Consider the following 27174-nt stretch of genomic DNA (forward strand, 5'->3'; position numbering starts at 1 on the left):
ACACAGATCACTTGACGAGACCTGGTCACCCTACTGTAAGCTTCTAGACACAGATCACTTGACGAGATCTGGTCACCCTACTGTAAGCTTCTAGACACAGATCACTTGATAAAACCTGGTCACCCTACTGTAAGCTTCTAGACACAGATCACTTGACGAGACCTGGTCACCCTACTGTAAGCTTCTAGACACAGATCACTTGACGAGACCTGGTCACCCTACTGTAAGCTTCTAGACACAGATCACTTGACGGGACCTGGTCACCCTACTGTAAGCTTCTAGACACAGATCACTTGACGAGACCTGGTCACCCTACTGTAAGCTTCTAGACACAGATCACTTGACAAGACCTGGTCACCCTACTGCAAGCTTCTACACATAGATCACTTGACGAGACCTGGTCACCCTACTTTAAGCTTCTAGACACAGATCACTTGACGAGACCTGGTCACCCTACTGTAAGCTTCTAGACACAGATCACTTGACGAGACATGGTCACCCTACTGTAAGCTTCTAGACACAGATCACTTGACGAGACCTGGTCACCCTACTGCAAGCTTCTAGACACAGATCATTTGACGAGACCTGGTCACCCTACTGCAAACTTCAACACATAGATCACTTGACGAGACCTGGTCACCCTACTGTAAGCTTCTAGACACAGATCACTTGATGAGACCTGGTCACCCTACTGTAAGCTTCTAGACACAGATCACTTGACGAGACCTGGTCACCCTACTGCAAGCTTCTAGAAACAGATCACTTGACAAGACCTGGTCACCCTACTGCAAGCTTCAACACATAGATCACTTGACGAGACCTGGTCACCCTACTTTAAGCTTCTAGACACAGATCACTTGACGAGACCTGGTCACCCTACTGTAAGCTTCTAGACACAGATCACTTGACGAGACCTGATCACCCTACTGCAAGCTTCTAGGCACAGATCACTTGTTCTTTTTGAAAAAGCTTGTAATGATTGTAATGTGCTTATTTAATACTAGTGGGAAAGCCTGTCCTGAGGGCAGTCAATTGTGGTGACGGAACCACTGAACCACCCTGCCATTTTCGGAAGGGCAGTCTATTGTGGTAACGGAACCACCCTGCCATTTTCGGATTCCGAAAAAGGCGGGGTGGTGAAAGAATCCATCCAGGTGGATTCTTTCACCACCCCTTTTGCTCTCTTTCCCCCCTCTCTTTTGCTCTCTCTCCCCCTCTCTTTGGCTCTCTCCCCGCCTCTCTTTTGCTCTTTCCCCCCTCTCTTTTGCTCTCTCCCCCCTTTATTTTGCTCTCTCTCCCCCTCTCTTTTGCTCTCCCTCCCCCCCTCTCTTTTGCTCTCTCTCCCCCCTCTCTTTTGCTCTCTCTCCCCCCTCATTTGCTCTCTCTCTCCCCTCTCCCCCCTCATTTGCTCTCTCTCTCCCTATCCCCTCTCATTTGCTCTCTCTCTCCCTCTCCCCTCTCATTTGCTTTCTCTCCCCCTCTTTTGCTCTCTCTCCCCCTCTTTTGATCTCTCTCTCCCCCTCTTTTGCTCTCTCTCTCCCACCTCTCTTTTGCTCTCTCTCCCCCCCATCATTTGCTCTCTCTCTCCCCCTCTCTTTTGCTCTCTCTCTCCCCCATCTTTTGCTCTCTCTCTCCCCCTATCTTTTGCTCTCTCTCCACCCCATCTTTTGCTCTCTCTCTCTCTCCCCTCTCGTTTGCTCTCTTGCTCCACTCTTTTGCTCTCTCTCTTCCCTCTCTTTTTCTCTCTCCCCCTCTCTTTTTCTATCTCCCCCCTCTCTTTTGCTCTCCCTACCTCACTTTTTATCTCTCTCTCCCCCCTCTCTTTTGCTCTCTCCCCCATCTTTTTCTCTCTCTCTCCCCATCTTTTGCTCTCTCCCCCATCTTTTGCTCTTTCTCTCCTCTCTCTTTTGCTCTCTTGTTCCACTCTTTTGCTTTCTCTCTTCCCTCTCTTTTTCTCTCTCCCCCCTCTATTTTGCTCTCCCTCCCTCTCTTTTTCTCTCCCTCCCTCCCTCCCTCTCTTTTGCTCTCCATATTCTCCCTCTCTTTTGCTCTCTCTCCCCTCTCTTTGTTTTTATTTATTTTTTATTAGGGCACTCCCACTGCCTCCTCTTCCTTGCTGAGCCGCCCACCCGCCACATGCCCACACCTCCCGCTGGCACCAGCAGAAGATCGTCACAGATGGTGACACACACAGTGTCACTGTCTGTAACGAGCAGACATCTCGCCTCATCTAGAGTCAGAGCACTGATCGCGCTCCGGCTCCATATGCCGCAGATGCCTGAAGCTTCAGGAGCTCCAGCTCTCAACTGTTATGTAAGAGCTGAGAGTTGGAGCTCCTGAAGCTGTCTCGCCGGAGGTGGCTGCGCACGCATCCAACATTCCTTGAGGATGCGTGCGTAACTGCCAACGGTGATGGATGCTTACAAACACAATTATTATATAGATTAAATTACTTTCTTCTCTGAAATAATTGTCTGTCCATTATGCTGTTGAGACCCTAATGTATGTTTATATCAACAGCGCTGGTAACGTCATTAGAACCAGGGTGACCCCATGGCTAAGACATGTACCTCTGAGACAGAGCTGCAAAATATGGGTTCAGTATCACAGGAGGTTCTGACTTCCTGCAGTAAAGAGGAGGAACTCACTGTCCTGGAGAAATATGTCCAGCCTTGTGTAGCAGAACTGCTGGGGAGTACTCTGTTCATCTCAATGGGATGTCTGTCTGTGCTTGTGAACCCATATGGGTCAGGACCTATGCTCCCGGCTCTGGCACACGGACTGACACTGGCATCTCTCATCGCAGTGCTTGGCAATGTAAGGTAAGAACTCACATTTTGTACAGGGTTTATCTTAATGTTTAAGCGGTTAGTATTGGCAAGAGCATATGTGTTCTAATGACAGTGACATCTTTATTGTCCCAGGGCCAAAATCTACTAATGACATGTTTATGGGCTCAGTACCTGCTAGGACCACTGTGTACTAATGACAGTGACATGTTTATGGGCTCAGTACCTGCTAGTGTCACAGTGTACTAATGACAGTGACATGTTTATGGGCTCAGTACCTGCTAGTGCTACAGTGTACTAATGACAGTGACATATTTATGGGCTCAGTACCTGCTAGTGCTACAGTGTACTAATGACAGTGACATGTTTATGGGCTCAGTACCTGCTAGTGTCACAATGTACTAATGACAGTGACATGTTTATGGGCTCAGTCCCTGCTAGGACCACAGTGTACTAATGACAGTGACATGGTTATGGGCTTAGTCCCTGCTAGTACCACAGTGTACTAATGACAGTGACATCTTTATGGGCTCAGTCCCTGCTAGTACCACAGTGTACTAATGATAGTGACATGTTCATGGGCTCAGTACCTGCTAGGGCCAAAGTGTACTAATGACAGTGACATGTTTATGGGCCCAGTACCTGCAAGGCCCAGTGTACTAATGACAGTGACATGTTTATGTGCTCAGTACCTGCTAGGACCACTGTGTACTACTGACAGTGACATGTTTATGTGCTCAGTCCCTGTTAGGACTACTGTGTACTAATGACAGTGACATGTTTATGTGCTCAGTCCCTGCTAGGACTAAATTGCACTAATGACAGTGACATGTTTATGGGCTCAGTACCTGTTAGGACCACTGTATACTAATGACAGTGATTTGTTTATGGGCTCAGTACCTGCTAGTGTCACAGTGTACTAATGACAGTGACATGTTTATGGGCTCAGTCCCTGCTAGTGTCACAGTGTACTAATGACCGTGACATGTTTATGGGCTCAGTCCCTGCTAGGACCACAGTGTACTAATGACAGTGACATGTTTATGGGCTCAGTCCCTGCTAGGACCACAGTGTACTAATGACAGTGACATGTTTACGGGCTTAGTCCCTGCTAGGGCCAAAGTGTACTAATAACATTGTTTTTTGTATGTGCTCAGTCACTGCTAGAGCCAAAGTGTGCTAATGACAGTGATATGTTTATGTGCTCAGTCCCTACTAGGGCCACAGTTTATTAATAACAGTGACATGTTTATGGGCTCAGTACATGCTAGGGCCAAAATATACTAATGACAATGACATGTTCTTGGTCTCAGTCCCTGCTAGAGTCACAGGGGGATATTTATCAAAGCCTCAACTATGCTGCATTCGCCGGCACCAATATGCTTGCCTTACATCACGGCCGTGGACCTGAATACGCTCTCCATATTTATAAGAAAAGCCGGCAAAAAGTTGTTGCACCAAGTATGGGGCGATGAGCCTCGGACTGTTGTTAACTAACAGTCATCGATCTTGCTGCTATTCGGCTCTTTACCAACTTTATTTATACCCTGTCACTAAATGCCGCCACTATACTAAAATGTTTAACCCCTATCCCACCGCTCCCGGACCCCACCGCCACTAAATAAACGTATTAACCCCTAAACCTCTGGTCTCCCACATCACTACCATTAACTAAACCTATTAACCCCTAAACCACCAGCCCCCCACATCGCCATAAACTAAATTAAGCTATTAACCCCTAAACCTAACAACCCACTTATTTTACATTAAAATTACAACATCCCTATCTTATAATAAATTAAAAAAACTTACCTTTAGAATTAAAATAAACTATATTAAACTATTAATTAACCTACCCAGCTATTATACTAAAATTACATTAAACTAGCAATTAAATTAACTATTACATATTAAAAAACCCTAACCCTACTCAAATGATTTAAATCTTCTATTACAAATGACTAAGTTACAAAAAAAACAAAAAAAACACAGTATCAAAAGTAAAAACGAATAACACCTAATCTAATAGCCCTATCAAAATAAAAAAGCCCCCCCAAAATAAAAAAGCCCTAGCCTACAATAAACTACCAATGGCCCTTAAAAGGGCCTTTTGCGGGGCATTTCCCCAAAGAAATCAGCTCTTTTACCTGCCCAGACCCTACTCTAATAATAAAATCCACCCAAAAAAACCTTAAATAAACCTAACACTAACCCCCGACGATCCATTTACAATTTTTGAAGTTTCGCTTGAAGGATCCATCCAGCCGGCAAGAAGTCTTCATCCGGGCGGCCTCTTCTATCTTCATTCATCCGGCGAAGTCTTCCTCCATCCGGCGCGGAGCGGGTCCATCCTGAAGACATCGGGCGTGGAGCTCTTCTTCAATATGATCGCCGCCATAAACTGGAACTTAAATGCAAGTGACATCATCCAAGATGGCGTCCCTTGCATTCCTATTGGCTGAAAGGTTCCAATCAGCCAATAGGATTAGAGCTGCTAAAATCCTATTGGCTGATTGGAGCAGCCAATAGGATGAGAGCTGCTCAAATCCTATTGGCTGATTGGAACAGCCAATAGGATTTTAGCAGCTCTAATCCTATTGTCTGATTGGAAACTTTCAGCCAATAGGAAAGCAAGGGACACCATCTTGAATGACGTCACTTGCATTCAAGTTCCAGTTTACGGTGGCGACCGTATTGAAGAGGAGCTCTGTGCCAGATGTCTTCAGGATGGACCCGCTCCGTGCCGGATGGATGAAGATAGAAGAGGCCGCCCGAATGAAGACTTCTTGCCGGCTGGATGGATCCTTCAAGCGGAACTTCAAAAACTGTAAGTGGATTGTCGGGGCTTAGTGTTAGGTTTATTTAAGGGTTTTTTGGGTGGGTTTTATTTTTAGAGTAGGGTTTGGGCAGGTAAAAGATCTAAATGCCCTAAATGCCCTAAATGCTTAGGTTTTTTAGATAGGCTTTTTTTTGGGGGGGGGGGGGGTGGTTGGTTGGGTGGGTGGTGGGTTTTACAGTTGGGAGTGTTTGTATTTTTCTTACAGGTAAAAGAGCTGATTTCTTTGGGGCAATGCCCTGCAAAAGGCCCTTTTAAGGGCCCTTGTTAGTTTATTGTAGGCTAGGGTTTTTTATTTTGGGGGGCTTTTTTATTTTGATAGAGCTATTAGATTAGGTGTAATTCGTTTTTATTTTGATACTGTGGTTTTGTTTTTTTGTAACTAACCTTTTTTTTTTGTAATTTAGTAATTTGTAATAGTAGATTTAAATAATTTAAGTAGGGTTAGGGTTTTTTACTATGTAATATAGTTAAATTGCTAGTTTAATGTAATTTTAGTATAATAGTTAGGGTAGGTTAATTAATAGTTTAATATAGTTTATTTTAATTCTACAGGTAAGTTTTAATTTATTATAAGATAGGAATGTTGTAATTTTAAGGTAAAGTTAGCGGGTTGTTAGGTTTAGGGGTTAATAGCTTAATTTAGGTTTATACGTTTATTTAGGTGGCAGTGGGGTCCGGGAGCGGCAGGATAAGGGTTAATAACATTATGTAGGTGGCGGCGATGTCGGGGCGGCATATTAGGGGTGTTTAGACTCGGGCTTATGTTAGGGTGTTAGGTGTAAATGTAACTGGTTTTTAACCATAGAAATCAATGGGATATCTGGCAGCATCGAACATAAGCTTTTTCTGCTTTCAGACTCCCATTAATTCCTATGGCATCCGCGGCCTCCAGGGTGGCGGATTGAAAACCAGGTACGCTGGGCCAGAATAGCTGCGAGCGTACCGGTTAACTATTTGATAACTTTGAAAAAGTGTCAAATAGTGCCGAATGTGTATTCGGAACATCTGTAATGACGTAAGCATCGATCTGTGTCGGATTGAGACCGGCAGGAAAGGAATGTATGTGTAGTGCAGTAAAGGGTTGTATGTGTAGTGTAGTAAAGTGTTGTACGTGTAGTGCAATAAATGAATGTATGTGTAGTGCAGTAAACAGTTGTTTTGTAGTGCAGTAAAGGGGTGTATTTGTAGTGCAGTAAAATTCTGTATTTGTAGTGCAGTAAAATTCTGTATTTGTAGTGCAGCAATGGGTTGTTTGTGTAGTGCAGTAAAGGGGTGTATTTTTTACTAATGACCCTTTGCTGCACTACACAAACAACCCTTTACTGCACTACAAATACATCCCTTTACTGCACTACACAAACACATCCCTTTACTGCACTACACAAACACATCCCTTTACTGCACTACACACACACATCCCTTTACTGCACTACACACACATCCCTTTACTGCACTACACATCCTTACCATACCTTTACTACACTACATATACAACACTTTACTGTACTACACAAACACATCCCTTTACTACACTACACAAACACATCCCTTTACTGCACTACACACACACATCCCTTTACTGCACTACACACAAATCCCTTTACTGCACTACACACACATCCTTTTACTGCACTACACATCCTTACCTTTACTACACTACATATACAACACTTTACTGCACTACACACACACATCCCTTTACTGCACTACACACACATCCCTTTACAGCACTACACACACATCCCTTTACTGCACTACACATCCTTACCATACCTTTACTACACTACATATACAACACTTTACTGCACTACACAAACTCATCCCTTTTCTGCACTACACAAACACATCCCTTTACTGCACTACACAAACACATCCCTTTACTGCACTACACACACATCCCTTTACTGCACTACACACACATCCCTTTACAGCACTACACACACATCCCTTTACTGCACTACACATCCTTACCATACCTTTACTATACTACATATACAACACTTTACTGCACTACACACACATCCCTTTACTGCACTACACACAAATCCCTTTACTGCACTACACACACATCTCTTTACTGCACTACACATCCTTACCTTTACTACACTACACATACAACACTTTACTGCACTACACATCCTTACCTTTACTACACTACATTTACAACACTTTACTGCACTACACACACATCCCTTTACTGCTCTACACATCCTTACCTTTACTACACTACATATACAACACTTTACTGCACTACACATACATCCCTTCAAAGTTTATTGATCTAATTCCAGGATATTTCTTCTTTGAAAAAATAAATGTCAGATTTAGGAATTTCATGTTGCATTAATATAAATTTTGGATTTTCAGTGGAGGACATTTTAACCCAGCGATAACCTTGGCTGTTGCTATCTCTGGTGGGATGAATCCTATACTGCTCTTACCTTATTGGGTGGTCCAGCTTTCAGGCGGGATGTTGGGGGCTCTCCTAGCTAAGGTAAGTACTATGTGTCTCACATCCATGTGATTGGACAGTGCAGGTGTATTGCTTTCTAACATTTTATTTAAAGGGTCATAAAGCCCCAAAGTGTTCTTTTTTTCAATTTACTTCTATTATCAAATTTGCTTCATTGTCTTTGTATCCTTTGTTCAGGGAGCAGCATTCCACTACTAGGAGCTCCTTGAAAACATAATTTGAGCCAATGAAAAGAGGAATATGCATGCATCCGTGAATCAGCGCTAGCTTCCAGTAGCTCATTACTACTACTGAACAAATCTACGTCTTTTTAACAACTAAAATAAAAAACAGAGCAAATTAAATATCATAAGTAAATTGAACTCTCTGAATTATGAAAGAAGGATTTTATATAATAAGTTGTCTTTTTTTAACAGAATATTTAAAAATAAGTGTGCAAATATGTTTTTATGTGGTTGTAAAATTATATTAGCTGGTAAATCGGGAAATTAACTCTACATTTTGTGAATTTTTTCCAACCATGTCTTCCCTAAATATTATTATCAGTTATTACTATCAGTTATTACTATCAGTTATTACTATCAGTTATTACTATCAGTTATTATTATCAGTTATTATTATCAGTTATTACTATCAGTTATTACTATCAGTTATTATTATCAGTTATTATTATCAGTTATTACTATCAGTTATTATTATCAGTTATTATTATCAGTTATTACTATCAGTTATTATTATCAGTTATTATTATCAGTTATTATTATCAGTTATTACTATCAGTTATTATTATCAGTTATTACTATCAGTTATTATTATCAGTTATTATTATCAGTTATTACTATCAGTTATTATTATCAGTTATTACTATCAGTTATTATTATCAGTTATTACTATCAGTTATTACTATCAGTTATTATTATCAGTTATTATTATCAGTTATTACTATCAGTTATTATTATCAGTTATTATTATCAGTTATTATTATCAGTTATTACTATCAGTTATTATTATCAGTTATTACTATCAGTTATTATTATCAGTTATTACTATCAGTTATTATTATCAGTTATTATTATCAGTTATTATTATCAGTTATTATTATCAGTTATTACTATCAGTTATTATTATCAGTTATTACTATCAGTTATTATTATCAGTTATTACTATCAGTTATTACTATCAGTTATTATTATCAGTTATTATTATCAGTTATTACTATCAGTTATTACTATCAGTTATTACTATCAGTTATTATTATCAGTTATTACTATCAGTTATTACTATCAGTTATTATTATCAGTTATTATTATCAGTTATTACTATCAGTTATTACTATCAGTTATTACTATCAGTTATTATTATCAGTTATTATTATCAGTTATTACTATCAGTTATTATTATCAGTTATTACTATCAGTTATTATTATCAGTTATTATTATCAGTTATTATTATCAGTTATTATTATCAGTTATTACTATCAGTTATTATTATCAGTTATTATTATCAGTTATTATTATCAGTTATTACTATCAGTTATTATTATCAGTTATTATTATCAGTTATTATTATCAGTTATTATTATCAGTTATTACTATCAGTTATTACTATCAGTTATTATTATCAGTTATTATTATCAGTTATTACTATCAGTTATTACTATCAGTTATTATTATCAGTTATTATTATCAGTTATTACTATCAGTTATTATTATCAGTTATTACTATCAGTTATTATTATCAGTTATTATTATCAGTTATTATTATCAGTTATTATTATCAGTTATTACTATCAGTTATTATTATCAGTTATTATTATCAGTTATTATTATCAGTTATTATTATCAGTTATTACTATCAGTTATTATTATCAGTTATTATTATCAGTTATTATTATCAGTTATTACTATCAGTTATTACTATCAGTTATTATTATCAGTTATTACTATCAGTTATTATTATCAGTTATTATTATCAGTTATTATTATCAGTTATTACTATCAGTTATTATTATCAGTTATTACTATCAGTTATTACTATCAGTTATTATTATCAGTTATTACTATCAGTTATTACTATCAGTTATTATTATCAGTTATTACTATCAGTTATTATTATCAGTTATTATTATCAGTTATTACTATCAGTTATTATTATCAGTTATTATTATCAGTTATTACTATCAGTTATTATTATCAGTTATTACTATCAGTTATTATTATCAGTTATTACTATCAGTTATTACTATCAGTTATTACTATCAGTTATTATTATCAGTTATTACTATCAGTTATTATTATCAGTTATTACTATCAGTTATTATTATCAGTTATTACTATCAGTTATTACTATCAGTTATTATTATCAGTTATTACTATCAGTTATTACTATCAGTTATTACTATCAGTTATTATTATCAGTTATTATTATCAGTTATTACTATCAGTTATTATTATCAGTTATTACTATCAGTTATTATTATCAGTTATTACTATCAGTTATTACTATCAGTTATTACTATCAGTTATTATTATCAGTTATTATTATCAGTTATTACTATCAGTTATTATTATCAGTTATTACTATCAGTTATTATTATCAGTTATTATTATCAGTTATTACTATCAGTTATTATTATCAGTTATTACTATCAGTTATTATTATCAGTTATTACTATCAGTTATTACTATCAGTTATTATTATCAGTTATTACTATCAGTTATTACTATCAGTTATTACTATCAGTTATTATTATCAGTTATTATTATCAGTTATTACTATCAGTTATTACTATCAGTTATTATTATCAGTTATTATTATCAGTTATTACTATCAGTTATTATTATCAGTTATTACTATCAGTTATTACTATCAGTTATTATTATCAGTTATTACTATCAGTTATTACTATCAGTTATTATTATCAGTTATTACTATCAGTTATTATTATCAGTTATTACTATCAGTTATTACTATCAGTTATTATTATCAGTTATTACTATCAGTTATTACTATCAGTTATTATTATCAGTTATTACTATCAGTTATTACTATCAGTTATTACTATCAGTTATTATTATCAGTTATTACTATCAGTTATTATTATCAGTTATTACTATCAGTTATTACTATCAGTTATTATTATCAGTTATTACTATCAGTTATTATTATCAGTTATTACTATCAGTTATTACTATCAGTTATTATTATCAGTTATTACTATCAGTTATTACTATCAGTTATTATTATCAGTTATTACTATCAGTTATTATTATCAGTTATTACTATCAGTTATTACTATCAGTTATTATTATCAGTTATTACTATCAGTTATTATTATCAGTTATTACTATCAGTTATTACTATCAGTTATTATTATCAGTTATTACTATCAGTTATTACTATCAGTTATTACTATCAGTTATTATTATCAGTTATTACTATCAGTTATTACTATCAGTTATTACTATCAGTTATTACTATCAGTTATTATTATCAGTTATTACTATCAGTTATCTGTAGAGGGCCAACAGATTCCGCGTGCCTAAAAATATATATCGTTTGCATAGCTCATATTAAATATATCATACACGGTTAGTGCTACACTACAGCGCTAACATAATAAATACCGATAACAAGATACCACATTTCCAGGACTGGAATATCCGCTTGTTAGATAGATAACCTTTATTTATTGGCTGACAGGATTGTTTTTTCTTCACATTTTGGAATATACTCTTTTAGAAGGTAGAAAATAAAACAAATATCCTGATATCGCGCAATGTGTTCCTTTTCTGTTGAATGCAGGGCCTGGCAAGGGAAGAAGCATTTGTGAATCGGACTGGGGCTGCGTGCATGCTCGGTAACGAGAGCTCATTAGGGGAAGCAATTGGTGTTGAGATTGTGGGAACGTTCCTGTTGAATTTGACTGTTCTGATGGGAGCCATTGGAGACCGCAGTAGGACGCCATTTGCCCCCTACTCCATCGCATTCACGGTCATTGCTGGAATATTAGCAGGGTGAGAATATATTTACTTTGTACAAAGTGTTCACATTTCAATAGAAATTTTATTATTTAAAAGTTTAAATACTACGCACTGCAAAAAATCTGCACGCACAATACATATTATATAACAGCTAGATTACGAGTTTTGCGTTATGAGTCAAATAGCATCGTTAAGGCCCATAACACTTCAAGTCCCATTGAATTTTTTTTAAAAAGTGCGGCTATTACAAGTCTTGTGGGTATAGGTGTACCCCACCTTTTAGCCAGTCATGCAACGTCAGTGCCTTACTTTTTAAAAATTTTTTAATGGGACTCCCATAGCGCCGGTATTACAAGTTTGCCTGGGAGGCCAAAAAGTAAACAGTACACTCTACAACCACAAGATCCATACCGCCATCTAAAGTCAGTAGTTATGGGTTTTACGTTACAAAGCTGTAGCATAAAACTCATAACTAAAGTCTTAAAAAGTACACTAACACCCATAAACTACCTATTAACCCCTAAACCGAGGCTCTCCCACATCGTAAACACTATAATAAAGTTATTAACCCCTAATCTGCCGCTCCAGAGATCGCCACCACTATTAAAATGTATTAACCCCTATTCCACCGCTCCCCGGCATCGTTGTCACTATAATAAACCTATTAACCCCCAAACCACCGCCCTCCCGCATCGCAAACACTATTTAAATATAATTAACCCCTAATCTGCCGTCCACTCACACCGCTTCTATAATAAACCTATTAACCCCTAAACCGCTGCCCTCCCGCATCGCAAACACTATTTAAATATAATTTACCCCTAATCTGCCGTCCACCCACACCGCCTCTATGATAAACCTATTAACCCCTAAACCACAATCCCCCCACAACGAAATATACTTAAATAAACTATTAACCCCCAAACCTAATGCCCCCCCTAACTTTATATTAAAATTACAATTTCCCTATCTTAAATTAAAACTCACCTGTCAAATTAAATACATTTTAAACTGACAATTAAACTAAGATAATTATTAAACTACAATTAAACTAACTACCAATTAAATTAAACTAAACTACACATTAAAAAAAATCCTAACACTACTCTAAAAATTACAAAGTATCTATTTACAAAAAAATCCTAATCTAACCTAATCTAATAGCCCTATCAAAATAATAAAAGACCCCCCCAATAAAAAACCCTAGCCTATAATAAACTACCAATGGCCCTTAAAAGGTTTTTTTTGTGGGGCATTGTCCCAAAGATACTGTATCATCTCTTTTTACCTGTAAGAAAAAATACAAACACCCCCCCAACAGTAAAACCCACCACCCCCACAACCAACACCCCAAATAAAATAACTATCTAAAAAAAATAAGCTCCCCATTGCCCTGAAAAGGGCATTTGTATGGGCCTTGCCCTTGAAAGGGAGTTTAGCTCTTTTACATGCCCAGACCCTATACTAAAAATAAAACCCACCCAAAAAACCCTTTGTAAAAAAAAACTAACACTAACCCCCGACGATCCACTTACAATTCTTGAAGTTCTGCTTGAAGGATCTATCCAGCTGGCGAAGTCCTCATCCATGCGGCAAGAAGTCTTCATCCAGGTGGCGCGAAGCATCCTCTTCATACGGTCGCCGTTGTAAACTGGATATTCAATGCAAGTGACGTCATCCAAGATGACGTCCCTTGCATTCCTATTGGATGAAAGATTTCAATCAGCCAATAGGATTAGAGCTGCTAAAATCCTATTGGCTGTTCCAATCAGTCAATAGAATTGAGCTCTCATCCTATTGACTGATTGGAACAGCCAATAGGATTTTAGCAGCTCTAATCCTATTGGCTGATTGGAACAGCCAATAGGATTTTAGCAGCTCTAATCCTCTTGGCTGATTGAAATCTTTCATCCAATAGGAATGCAAGGGACGCCATCTTGGATGACGTCACTTGCATTGAAGTTCCAGTTTACCGCAGCGACCGTATGAAGAGGATGCTCCGCGCCGGATGTCTTCAGGATGGACCTGCTCCGCGCCGGATGGATGAAGACTTCTTGCCTCCTTGATGAGGATGGATCCTTCAAGCGGGACTTCAAGAACTGTAAGTAGATCGTCGGGGTTAGTGTTAGGTTTTTTAAAGGTTTTTTTGGGTGGGTTTTATTTTTAGTATAGGGTCTGGGCATGTAAAGAAGCTAAATGCCCTTTTAAGGGTAATGCCCATACAAATGCCATTTTCAGGGCAATGGGGAGCTTAGGTTTTTTTAGATAGTTATTTAATTTGTATTATAAAGTATTGGTACCCCTGCATTAAAAGTATTGGTACCCTTGCATTATAAAGTATTGGTACCCCTGCATTATAAAGTATTGGTACCCCTGCATTATAAAGTATTGGTACCCTTGCATTATAAAGTATTGGAGCCATTGCATTATAAAGTATTGGTACCCCTGCATTATAAAGTATTGGTACCCTTGCATTATGAAGTATTGGTACCATTGCATTATAATGTATTGGTACCATTGCATTATAAAGTATTGGTACCCCTGCATTACAAAGTATTGGTACCCTTGCATTATAAAGTATTGGTACCATTGCATTATAAAGTATTGTTACCCTTGTATTATAAAGTATTGGTACCCTTGTATTATAAAGTATTGGTACCCTTGTTTTATAAAGTATTGGTACCCTTGTATTATAAAGTATTGGTACCCCTGCATTATAAAGTATTGGTACCTTTGCATTATAAAGTATTGTTACCATTGCATTATAAAATATTGGTTCCATCGCATTATAAAGTACTAGTCCTAAAGCTCATGTACACGGGCCAATTTTTTACGTACCGTGGTTCCAACCCTTGCTCCCTCTCTCTCCCCCCTCTCTTTTGCGCTCTCTCTCCCCCTCTTTTGTGCACTCTCTCTCCCACTGTTTTGCGCTCTCTCCCCCCTCTCTTTTGCGCTCTCTCTCCCTCTATTGCGTTCTCTCTCTCTCCCTCTATTGCGCTCTCTCTCCTCCTTCTCTTTTGCGCTCTTTCTCCCCCCCTCTTTTGCTCTCTCTCCCCCCTTTATTGCTCTCTCTCTCCAGAGGCGTAACTAGAAACCACAGGGCCCAGGTGCAAGAATCTAAGAAGGGGCCCCCCCACCACCCGTCCCCCCTCCCCCTCCAAAAAAAGGTGAATTTAATAAAAAAAAATTTTTTTTACATTTAACAGAGAAAAAAAATGTGAATCAGATTACATGTCTGCAAAAGGAGGTACCTTGTGGCCACAGTCTGTGAGATGGTCTGACCCCCTATTACTGTATATAGTGACACTGTTTAACCCCCCAGTACTGTATATAGTAAGTTAGTGACACAGTCTGTAAACTGCCAGTGAGATGGCTGTCCTAACCCTACCCACCCAGTACTTTATAAAGTGACCACAGTAGTCAGTGACATGATCCATCCCCCATACTGTATATAGTGGTACTGTATAGTGACACTGTTTACCCCCTGCCCCCCCCATGCTGTAGTAACAAGGTCTGTAATTTGCTGGTTCCACAAATATACACACATACATGCATAAATACACACACAGTCACATACATACATACATACATACACACATACACACACACATAAACACCAATGGGTAAAACAGAAACACTAACCACTGTAGTCATGTCACACTCACATGATATCAGTGCAGGCAGTGGTAGGTTAAAGTTTTTTATTAAATTTTTTTTATTTTTAAGCTGGGCCCCCACCCTCAGAGGCCCAGTCGCACCTGCGACCTCTGCACCCCCTGTAGTTTTGCCCCTGTCTCTCTCCCCTCTTGTGCTCTCTCTCCCCCCTCTTTTGCTCTCTCTCCCCTCTTTTGCTCGCTCTCTCTCACTCTTCCCCCCTCATCTGCTCTCTCCCCCCTCTTTTGCTCTCTCTCTCTCGCCCTCTTTTGCTCTCTCTCCCCCCTCTTTTGCTCTCTCTCCCCCCTCTTTTGCTCTCTCTCCCCCCTCTTTTGCGCTCGCTCTCCCCCTCTCTTTTGCTCTCTTTCTCCCTCTCTTTTGCTCTCTCTCTCCCCTCTTTTGCTCTCTCTCTCTCTCTTCCCCCTCATCTGCTCTCTCCCCCCTCTTTTGCTCTCTCTCTCTCCCCCTCACTTTTGCTCTCTTTCCCCCTCTCTTTTGCTCTCTCTCCCCCCTTCTCTTTTGCTCTCTCTCTCCCTCCTCTCTTTTGCTCTCTTTCCCCCCCTCTCTTTTGCTCTCTCTCCCCCCTCTCTTTTTCGCTTTCTCCCCCCTCTCTTTTGTGCTCTCTCCCCCTCTCTTTTGCGCTCTCTCTCTCCCTCTTTTGCGCTCTCTCTCCCCCTTCTCTTTTGCGTCCTCTCTCCACCCTCTTTTGCGCGCTCTCTCTCCCCCTCTCTTTTGCACTCTCTCTCTCTCCCCCCTCTCTTTTAAACTCTCTCTCCCCCTCTCTTTTGAGCTCTCTCTCCCCCCCTATCTTTTGCGCTCTCTCCCCCCTCTCTTTTGAGCTCTCTCCCCCCTCTCTTTTTAGCTCTCTCTCCCCCTCTTTTGTGCACTCTCTCTCCCACTCTTTTGCGCTCTCTCCCCCCTCTCTTTTGCGCTCTCTCTCCCTCTATTGTGTTCTCTCTCTCTCCCTCTATTGCGTTCTCTCTCTCTCCCTCTATTGCGCTCTTTCTCCCCCCTCTTTTGCGCTCTCTCTCTCCCCCTCTCTTTTGAGCTCTATCTAACCCCTCTCTTTAAAACTCTCTCTCCTCCTCTCTTTTGAGCTCTCTCTGCCCCTCTTTTGAGCTCTCTCCTCCCTTTCTTTTGAGCTCTCTCCCGCTCTTTTACGCTCTCTCTCCCCCTCTTCTGCTCTCTTTCTTTCCCTCCTCTGTTTTGGTCTCTCCTGTCGGCCACGCCCCTCCCGCGCGCTCCCGCGAGGCCACGCCCCCTTGCCGCGGCCGCCGGTCACGCCCCCATCACGGCTTGTATGCTGTGTACCTCGCTCTCCCTATCTCGCGCCAGACCTCACAGCTGTTCAGCTTGTATGCTGTGTACCTCGCGCTCCCTAAGCTGTCACTGACCTCGCTCCAAGCTGACACTGATGCTATGTAGCTCGCGGCCGCTTCTCACGCGGCAGACCTCACAACTGTCACTGGCCTCGCTCCAAGCCGACACTGATTAAGGCCAGGTATGTTTGTCTCTACTGCTCATGACTGCATCTGACAAACATACCTGGCCTTTTATTATATAGGATTGGAACCATTGCATTATAAAGTATTGTTACCCTTGCATTATAAAATATTGGTACCCTTGCATTATAAAGTATTGGTACCCTTGCATTATACAGTATTGGTACCCTTGCATTATAAAATATTGGTACCCTTGCATTATAAAGTATTGGTACCCTTGCATTATAAAGTATTGGTACCCTTGCATTATAAAGTATTAGTACCCTTGCAATATAAAGTGTTAGTACCCTTGCATTATAAAGTATTGGTACCCTTGCATTATAAAGTATTAGTACCCTTTCATTATAAAGTATTAGTACCCTTGCATTATAAAGTATTGGTACCAACCTAACTTAATTTTTCGTGTGCGCATGCATATATGCATAGAAATCAATGGAGGAAAAAAAGTTGAAAATATCCTAACACCTGAGATTGCGCGAAAAATATTCGGCCAGATAACGAGTTTTGCGGTAAGAGGGGTATGGTGCTAACTTGCACGTTATTGTCGCCGCTCACTTACCTACAGCGCTGGTATTACAGGTTTTTATAAACCCAACGTTAAAAGGCAAGAAGTGAGCATAGAGCAAAATTGTGCTCCATACCGCACTCCAATACCAGCGCTGCTTAAGTCAGCGGTGAGCTGGTTATACATGCTCGTGCTCGATTTCCCCATAGACCTCAATAGGGAGAGCCGGCTGAGAAAAAGCCTAACACCTGCAATAAAGCAGCGTAAAGCTCACTAACGCAGCCCTATTGATTCCTATGGGGAAACGAAATTTATGTTTACACCTAACACCCTAACATGAACCCCTGACAACGCAGACACCTACATTATATTAATTAACCCCTAATCTTCCGCCCGACATCGCCGACACCTACATTATACTTATTAACCCCTAATCTGCCACTCCGGACATCGCTGCCACTATAATAAACATATTAACCCCTAAACTGCCGCACTCCCGCCTCACAAACACTAGTTAAATATTATTAACCCCTAATCTGCTGTCCCTAACATCGCCGCCACCTACCTACATTTATTAACCCCTAATCTGCCGCCCCCAACGTCGCCGCCACTATACTATATTTATTAACCCCTAAACCTAAGTCTAACCCTAACCCTAACACCCCCTAACTTAAATATAATTAAAAGAAATCTAAATAAAACCTACTATTAATAACTAAATAATTCCTATTTAAAACTAAATACTTACCTGTAAAATAAACCCTAAGCTAGCTACAATATAACTAATAGTTACATTGTAGCAAGCTTAGGGTTTATTTTACCGGCAAGTTTGTATTTATTTTAACTAGGTAGAATAGTTACTAAATAGTTATTAACTATTTACTAACTACCTAGTTAAAATAAATACAAAATTTACCTGTAAAATAAAACCTAACTTGTCTTACACTAACACCTAACCTTACACTACAATTAAATAAATTACTTAAATTAAATCCAATTAACTAAATTAAATACAATTACCTAAATTACAAAAAAACAATAAATTACACAAAATAAAAAACAAATTACAAGATATTTAAACTAATTACACCTAATCTTATAGCCCTATCAAAATAAAAAGCCCCCCCAAAATAAAAAAAAAACCCTAGCCTAAACTAAACTACCAATAGTCCTTATGGGCATTGCCCTTAAAAGGGCATTTATCTCTATTGCAGCACAAAGCCCTAACCTAAAATAAAACCTACCCATTAAACCCTTAAAAAACCTAACACTAACCCCTGAAGATCCACTTACAGTTTTGAAGAGCCGACATCCATCCATCCGAAGCCAGGAGAAGTCCTCAGTGAAGCGGCAAGATGTCCTCAATGTAGCCGGGAGAAGTCTTCATCCAAGCCGGGAGAAGTGGTCCTCCAGACGGGCAGAAGTCTTCATCCAGACAGCATTTTTTTATCTTCATCAATCGCGCGTGGAGTGGCTCCATCTTCAAGACATCCGGCGCGGAGCATCCTCTTCTTCCGACGACTACCCGACGAATGAAGGTTCCTTTAAGTGACGTCATCCAAGATGGCGTCCCTTAGATTCCGATTGGCTGATAGAATTCTATCAGCCAATCGGAATTAAGGTTGGAACAGCTAATAGAATGCGAGCTCAATCCTATTGGCTGATTGGAACTGCCAATATAATGCGAGCTCAATCCTATTGGCTGTTTGGATCAGCCAATAGGATTGAAGTTCAATCCTATTGGCTGATTGCATCAGCCAATAGGATTTTTTCAACCTTAATTCTGATTGGCTGATAGAATTCTATCAGCCAATCGGAATCTAAGGCACGCCATCTTGGATGACGTCACCTTAAGGAACCTTCATTCGTCGGGTAGTCGTCGGAAGAAGAGGATGCTTGAAGATAGACCCGCTCCGCGCCGGATAGATGAAGATAGAAGATGCCGTCTTGATGAAGACTTTTGCCCGTCTGGAGGACCACTCTCCCGGCTTGGATGAAGACTTCTCCCGGCTTCGTTGAGGATGGAAGTCGGTTCTTCAAAACTGTAAGTGGATCTTCAGGGGTTAGTGATAGGTTTTTTTAAGAGTTTATTGGGTGGGTTTTCATTTTAGGGCTTTGGGCTGCAATAGAGCTAAATGCCCTTTTAAGGGCAATGCCCATCCAAATGCCTTTTTCAGGGCAATGGGGAGCTTAGGTTTTTTAGTTAGGGTTTTATTTTGGGGGTTGGTTGTGAGGGTGGTGGGTTTTACTGTTGGGGGATTGTTTGTATTTTTTTTACAGGTAAAAGAGCTGATTTCTTTGGGCCAATGCCCAGCAAAAGGCCCTTTTAAGGGCTATTGGTAGTTTAGTTTAGGCTAGGGCTTTTTTATTTTGATAGGGCTATTAGGTGTAATTAGTTTAAATATCTTGTAATTTGTTTTTTATTTTGTGTAATTTAGTGGGGGTTTTTTGTAATTTAGGTATTTGTATTTAATTTAGGTAATTTATTTAATTGTAGTGTAAGGTTAGGTGTTAGTGTAAGACAGGTTAGGTTTTATTTTACAGGTAAATTTGTATTTATTTTAGCTAGGTAGTTATTAAATAGTTTATACCTAGTTAAAATAAATACAAACTTGTCTGTAAAATAAAAATAAACCCTAAGCTAGATACAATGTAACTATTAGTTATATTGTAGCTAGCTTAGGGTTTATTTTACAGGTAAGTATATCGTTTTAAATAGGAATTATTTAGTTATTAATAGTAGGTTGTCTTTAGATTTCTTTTAATTATATTTAAGTTAGTGGGTGTTAGGGTTAGGGTTAGACTTAGGTTTAGGGGTTAATAACTTAAGTATAGTGGCGGCGACGTTTGGGGGTGGCAGATTAGGGGTTAATAAATGTAGATAGGTAGCGGTGATGTTAGGGGTGGCAGATTAGGGGTTAATAATATTTAACTAGTGTTTGCGAGGCGGGAGTGCGGCAGTTTAGGGGTTAATATGTTTATTCTAGTGGCGGCGATGTCCGGAGCGGCAGATTAAGGGTTAATAATTTAATTTTAGTGTTTGCGATGCGGGAGGGCCTCAGTTTAGGGGTTAATAGGAAGTTTATGGGTGTTAGTGTACTTTTTAGAACTTTAGTTATGAGTTTTATGCTACAGCTTTGTAGTGTAAAACTCATAACTACTGACTTTAGAATGCGTTACGAATCTTGCGGGATAGGCTGCACCGCTCACTTTTTGGCCTGAAAAAAATAGCTTGTAATACTGGTGCTAGGAAGTCCCATTGAAAATAGACTTTAGGCAAATTGCGTAAGTTAATTTGCGGTACGTCCAAGAAAGTGCGAGCGGACATGATTGCATTATAAAGTATTGGTACCATTGCATTATAAGGTATTGGTACCATTGCATTATAAAGTATTAGTACCATTGCATTATAAAGTATTGGTACCCTTGCATTATAAAGTATTGGTACCATTGCATTATAAAGTATTGGTACCCTTGCATTATAAAGTATTGGTACCATTGTATTATAAAGTATTAGTACCATTGCATTATAAAGTATTGGTACCATTGCATTATAAAGTATTGGTACCATTGCATTATAAATTATTAGTACCATTGCATTATAAAGTATTGGTACCATTGCATTATAAAGTATTGGTACCCCTGCATTATAAAGTATTGGTACCCCTGCATTATAAAGTATTGGTACCATTGCATTATAAAGTATTAGTACCATTGCATTATAAAGTATTGGTACCATTGCATTATAAAGTATTGGTACCATTGCATTATAAAGAATTGGTACCCCTGAATTATAAAGTATTGGTACCCTTGCATTATAAAGTATTGGTACCCTTGCATTATAAAGTATTGGTACCATTGCATTATAAAGTATTGGTACCATTGCATTATAAAGTATTGGAACCATTGCATTATAAAGTATTGGTACTTTTTCAATATAAATTATTGGTACCATTGCATTATAAAGTATTGGTACCCTTGCATTATAAAGTATTGGTACCATCGCATTATAAAGTATTGGTACCCTTGCATTATAAAGTATTGGTACCCTTGCATTATAAAGTATTGGTTCCCCTGCATTATAAAGTATTGATACCATTGCATTATAAAGTATTGGTCCCATTGCATTATAAAGTATTGGTACCCTTGCATTATAAAGTATTGGCACCATTGCATTATAAAGTATTGGTACCTTTACATTATAAAGTATTGTTACCATTGCATTATAAAGTATTGGAACCATTGCATTATAACGTATTGGTATCATTACAGTATAAAGTATTGGAACCCTTGCATTATAAAGTATTGGTACCCTTGCATTATAAATTATTGGTACCCCTGCATTATAAAGTATTGGAACCTTTGCATTATAAAGTATTGGAACCATTGCATTATAACGTATTGGTATCATTATAGTATAAAATATTGGAACCCTTGCATTATAAAATATTGGTATCATTGCATTATAAAGTATTGGTACCATTGCATTATAAAGTATTGGTACCATTGCATTATAAAGTATTGGAACCATTGCATTATAACGTATTGGTATCATTAAAGTATAAAGTATTGGAACCCTTGCATTATAAAGTATTGGAACAATTGCATTATAAAGTATTGGTACCCTTGCATTATAAAGTATTTGAACCATTGCATTATAAAGTATTGGAACCATAGCATTATAAAGTATTGGAATTATTGGATCATAAAGCATTGGTAGCCCTGCATTTAAAAGGTATTGCAACCATTGCATTATAAAGTATTGATACCATTGCATTATAAAGTATTGGAACCATTGCATTATAAAGCATTGGTACCATTGTATTATAAAGTATTGGTACCCTTGCATTATAAAGTATTGGTACCATTGTATTATAAAGTATTGGTACCCCTGCATTATACAGTATTGGTACCCTAGCATTATAAAGTATTGGTACCCCTGCATTATAAAGTATTAGTACCCATGCATTATAAAGTATTGGTACCATTGCATTATAAAGTATTGGTAACCTTGCATTATAAAGTAGTGGTACCCCTGCATTATAAAGTATTAGTACCATTGCATTATAAAGTATTAGTATCATTGCATTATAAAGTATTGGTACCCCTGCATTATAAAATATTGGAACCATTGCATTATAAAGTATTGGTACCCTTGCATTGTAAAGTATTGGTACCATTGCATTATAAAGTATTGGTACCCTTGCATTATAAAGTATTGGTACCATTGCATTATAAAGTATTGGAACCATTGCATTATAAAGTATTGGTACCATTGCATTATAAAGTATTGTTACCATTGCATTATAAAGTATTGGAACCATTGCATTATAAAGTATTGGTACCTTTGCATTATAAAGTATTGGTACCATTGCATTATAAAGTATTGGTACACTTGCATTATAAGGTATTGGTCCCATTGCATTATAAAGTATTAGTACCATTGCATTATAAAATATTGGTACCATTGCATTATAAAGTATTAGTACCATTGCATTATAAGGTATTGGTACCATTGCATTATAAAGTATTGGTACCATTGCATTATAAAGTATTGGTACCATTGCATTATAAAGTATTGGTACCATTGCATTATAAAGTATTGGTACCATTGCATTATAAAGTATTGGTACCATTGCATTATAAAGTATTGGTACCATTGCATTATAAGGTATTGGTACCATTGCATTATAAAGTATTAGTACCATTGCATTATAAAGTATTGGTACCCTTGCATTATAAAGTATTGGTACCATTGCATTATAAAGTATTGGTACCCTTGCATTATAAAGTATTGGTACCATTGTATTATAAAGTATTAGTACAATTGCATTATAAAGAATTGGTACCATTGCATTATAAAGTGTTGGTACCATTGCATTATAAAGTATTGGTACCCTTGCATTATAAAGTATTGGTACCATTGCATTATAAAGTATTAGTACCATTGCATTATAAAGTATTGGTACCCTTGCATTATAAAGTATTGGTACCATTGCATTATAAAGTATTGGAACCATTGCATTATAAAGTATTGGTACCATTGCATTATAAAGTATTGTTACCATTGCATTATAAAGTATTGGAACCATTGCATTATAAAGTATTGGTACCTTTGCATTATAAAGTATTGGTACCATTGCATTATAAAGTATTGGTACACTTGCATTATAAGGTATTGGTCCCATTGCATTATAAAGTATTAGTACCATTGCATTATAAAATATTGGTACCATTGCATTATAAAGTATTAGTACCATTGCATTATAAGGTATTGGTACCATTGCATTATAAAGTATTGGTACCATTGCATTATAAAGTATTGGTACCATTGCATTATAAAGTATTGGTACCATTGCATTATAAAGTATTGGTACCATTGCATTATAAAGTATTGGTACCATTGCATTATAAAGTATTGGTACCATTGCATTATAAGGTATTGGTACCATTGCATTATAAAGTATTAGTACCATTGCATTATAAAGTATTGGTACCCTTGCATTATAAAGTATTGGTACCATTGCATTATAAAGTATTGGTACCCTTGCATTATAAAGTATTGGTACCATTGTATTATAAAGTATTAGTACCATTGCATTATAAAGTATTGGTACCATTGCATTATAAAGTGTTGGTACCATTGCATTATAAAGTATTGGTACCCTTGCATTATAAAGTATTGGTACCATTGCATTATAAAGTATTAGTACCATTGCATTATAAAGTATTGGTACCATTGCATTATAAAGTATTGGTACCCTTGCATTATAAAGTATTGGTACCCTTGCATTATAAAGTATTGGTACCATTGCATTATAAAGTATTGGAACCATTGCATTATAAAGTATTGGTACTTTTTCAATATAAAGTATTGGTACCATTGTATTATAAAGTATTGGTACCATTGCATTATAAAGTATTGGTACCCTTGCATTATAAAGTATTGGTACCATCGCATTATAAAGTATTGGTACCCTTGCATTATAAAGTATTGGTACCCTTGCATTATAAGGTATTGGTACCCCTGCATTATAAAGTATTGGCACCATTGCATTATAAAGTATTGGAACCATTGCATTATAACGTATTGGTATCATTACAGTATAAAGTATTGGAACCCTTGCATTATAAAGTATTGGTACCCTTGCATTATAAAGTATTGGTGCCCCTGCATTATAAAGTATTGGAACCATTGCATTATAAAGTATTGGAACCATTGCATTATAACGTATTCGTATCATTACAGTATAAAGTCTTGGAACCCTTGCATTATAAAATATTGGTATCATTGCATTATAAAGTATTGGTACCATCGCATTATAAAGTATTGGTATTGCATTATAAAGTATTGGTACCATTGCATTATAAAGTATTGGTACCATTGCATTATAAAGTATTGGAACCATTGCATTATAACGTATTGGTATCATTACAGTATAAAGTATTGGAACCCTTGCATTATAAAGTATTGGAACCCTTGCATTATAAAGTATTGGTACCCTTGCATTGTAAAGTATTGGAACCATTGCATTATAAAGTATTGGAACTATTGCATTATAAAGTATTTGAACCATTGCATTATAAAGTATTGGAACCATAGCATTATAAAGTATTGGAATTATTGGATTATAAAATATTGGTAGCCCTGCATTTAAAAAGAATTGAAACCATTGCATTATAAAGTATTGGTACCATTGCATTATAAAGTATTGGTACCATTGCATTACAAAGTATTGGAATCATTGCATTATAAAGTATTGGTACCATTGTATTATAAAGTATTGGTACCCTTGTATTATAAAGTATTGGTACCCTTGCATTATAAAGTATTGGTACCATTGTATTATAAAGTATTGGTACCCCTGCATTATACAGTATTGGTACCCCAGCATTATAAAGTATTGGTACCCCTGCATTATAAAGTATTAGTACCCATGCATTATAAAGTATTGGTACCATTGCATTATAAAGTATTGGTAACCTTGCATTATAAAGTAGTGGTACCCCTGCATTATAAAGTATTAGTACCATTGCATTATAAAGTATTAGTATCATTGCATTATAAAGTATTGGTACCCCTGCATTATAAAATATTGGAACCATTGCATTATAAAGTATTGGTACCCTTGCATTGTAAAGTATTGGTACCATTGCATTATAAAGTATTGGTACCCTTGCATTATAAAGTATTGGTACCATTGCATTATAAAGTATTGGAACCATTGCATTATAAAGTATTGGTACCTTTGCATTATAAAGTATTGTTACCATTGCATTATAAAGTATTGGAACCATTGCATTATAAAGTATTGGTACCTTTGCATTATAAAGTATTGTTACCATTGCATTATAAAGTATTGGAACCATTGCATTATAAAGTATTGGAACCATTGCATTATAAAATATTGGTACCCTTGCATTATAAAGTATTGGTACCATTGCATTATAAAGTATTGGAACCATTGCATTATAAAGTATTGGTGCCTTTGCATTATAAAGTATTGTTACCATTGCATTATAAAGTATTGGAACCATTGCATTATAAAGTATTGGTACCTTTGCATTATAAAGTATTGTTACCATTGCATTATAAAGTATTGGAACCATTGCATTATAAAGTATTGGTACCTTTGCATTATAAAGTATTGGTACCATTGCATTATAAAGTATTGGAACCATTGCATTATAAAGTATTGGTACCTTTGCATTATAAAGTATTGTTACCATTGCATTATAAAGTATTGGTACCTTTGCATTATAACATATTGGTACCATTACAGTATAAAGTATTGGAACCATTGCATTATAAAGTATTGGTACCCTTGCATTATAAAGTAGTGGTACCCCTGCATTATAAAGTATTAGTACCATTGCATTCTAAAGTATTAGTACCATTGCATTATAAAGTATTGGTACCCCTGCATTATAAAATATTGGAACCATTGCATTATAAAGTATTGGTACCCTTGCATTATAAAGTATTGGTACCCTTGCATTATAAAGTATTAGTACCATTGCATTATAAAGTATTGGTACCCTTGCATTATAAAGTATTGGTACCATTGCATTATAAAGTATGGGAACCATTGCATTATAAAGTATTGGTACCTTTGCATTATAAAGTATTGTTACCATTGCATTATAAAGTATTGGAACCATTGCATTATAATGTATTGGTATCATTACAGTATAAAGTATTGGAACCCTTGCATTATAAAGTATTGGTATCATTGCATTATAAAGTATTGGTACCATTGCTTTATAAAGTATTGGTACCATTGCATTATAAAGTATTGGAACCATTGCATTATAACGTATTGGTATCATTACAGTATAAAGTATTGGAACCCTTGCATTACAAAGTATTGGTATCATTGCATTATAAAGTATTGGTACCATTGCATTATAAAGTATTGGAACCATTG

The 27174-nt window shown here is 37.1% G+C and overlaps 1 protein-coding gene across 1 annotated transcript in view; it reads left to right on the forward strand.

Annotated features, from left to right (window-relative positions):
* The first annotated feature begins 2553 nt into the window (after positions 1–2553).
* The window catches only part of LOC128644158 (aquaporin-8-like), a 45795-nt gene continuing 21174 nt past the window's right edge, over positions 2554–27174 (forward strand). Inside the window, exons 1-3 of the mRNA XM_053696868.1 lie at positions 2554–2822; positions 7996–8122; positions 11907–12118. Coding sequence (XP_053552843.1) covers positions 2554–2822; positions 7996–8122; positions 11907–12118 — 608 coding nt within the window. The remainder of the gene's footprint in view (positions 2823–7995; positions 8123–11906; positions 12119–27174) is intronic.

Source organism: Bombina bombina, chromosome 1 (assembly GCF_027579735.1).
Source record: "Bombina bombina isolate aBomBom1 chromosome 1, aBomBom1.pri, whole genome shotgun sequence".
In the NCBI taxonomy this organism is placed as follows: Eukaryota; Metazoa; Chordata; class Amphibia; order Anura; family Bombinatoridae; genus Bombina; species Bombina bombina.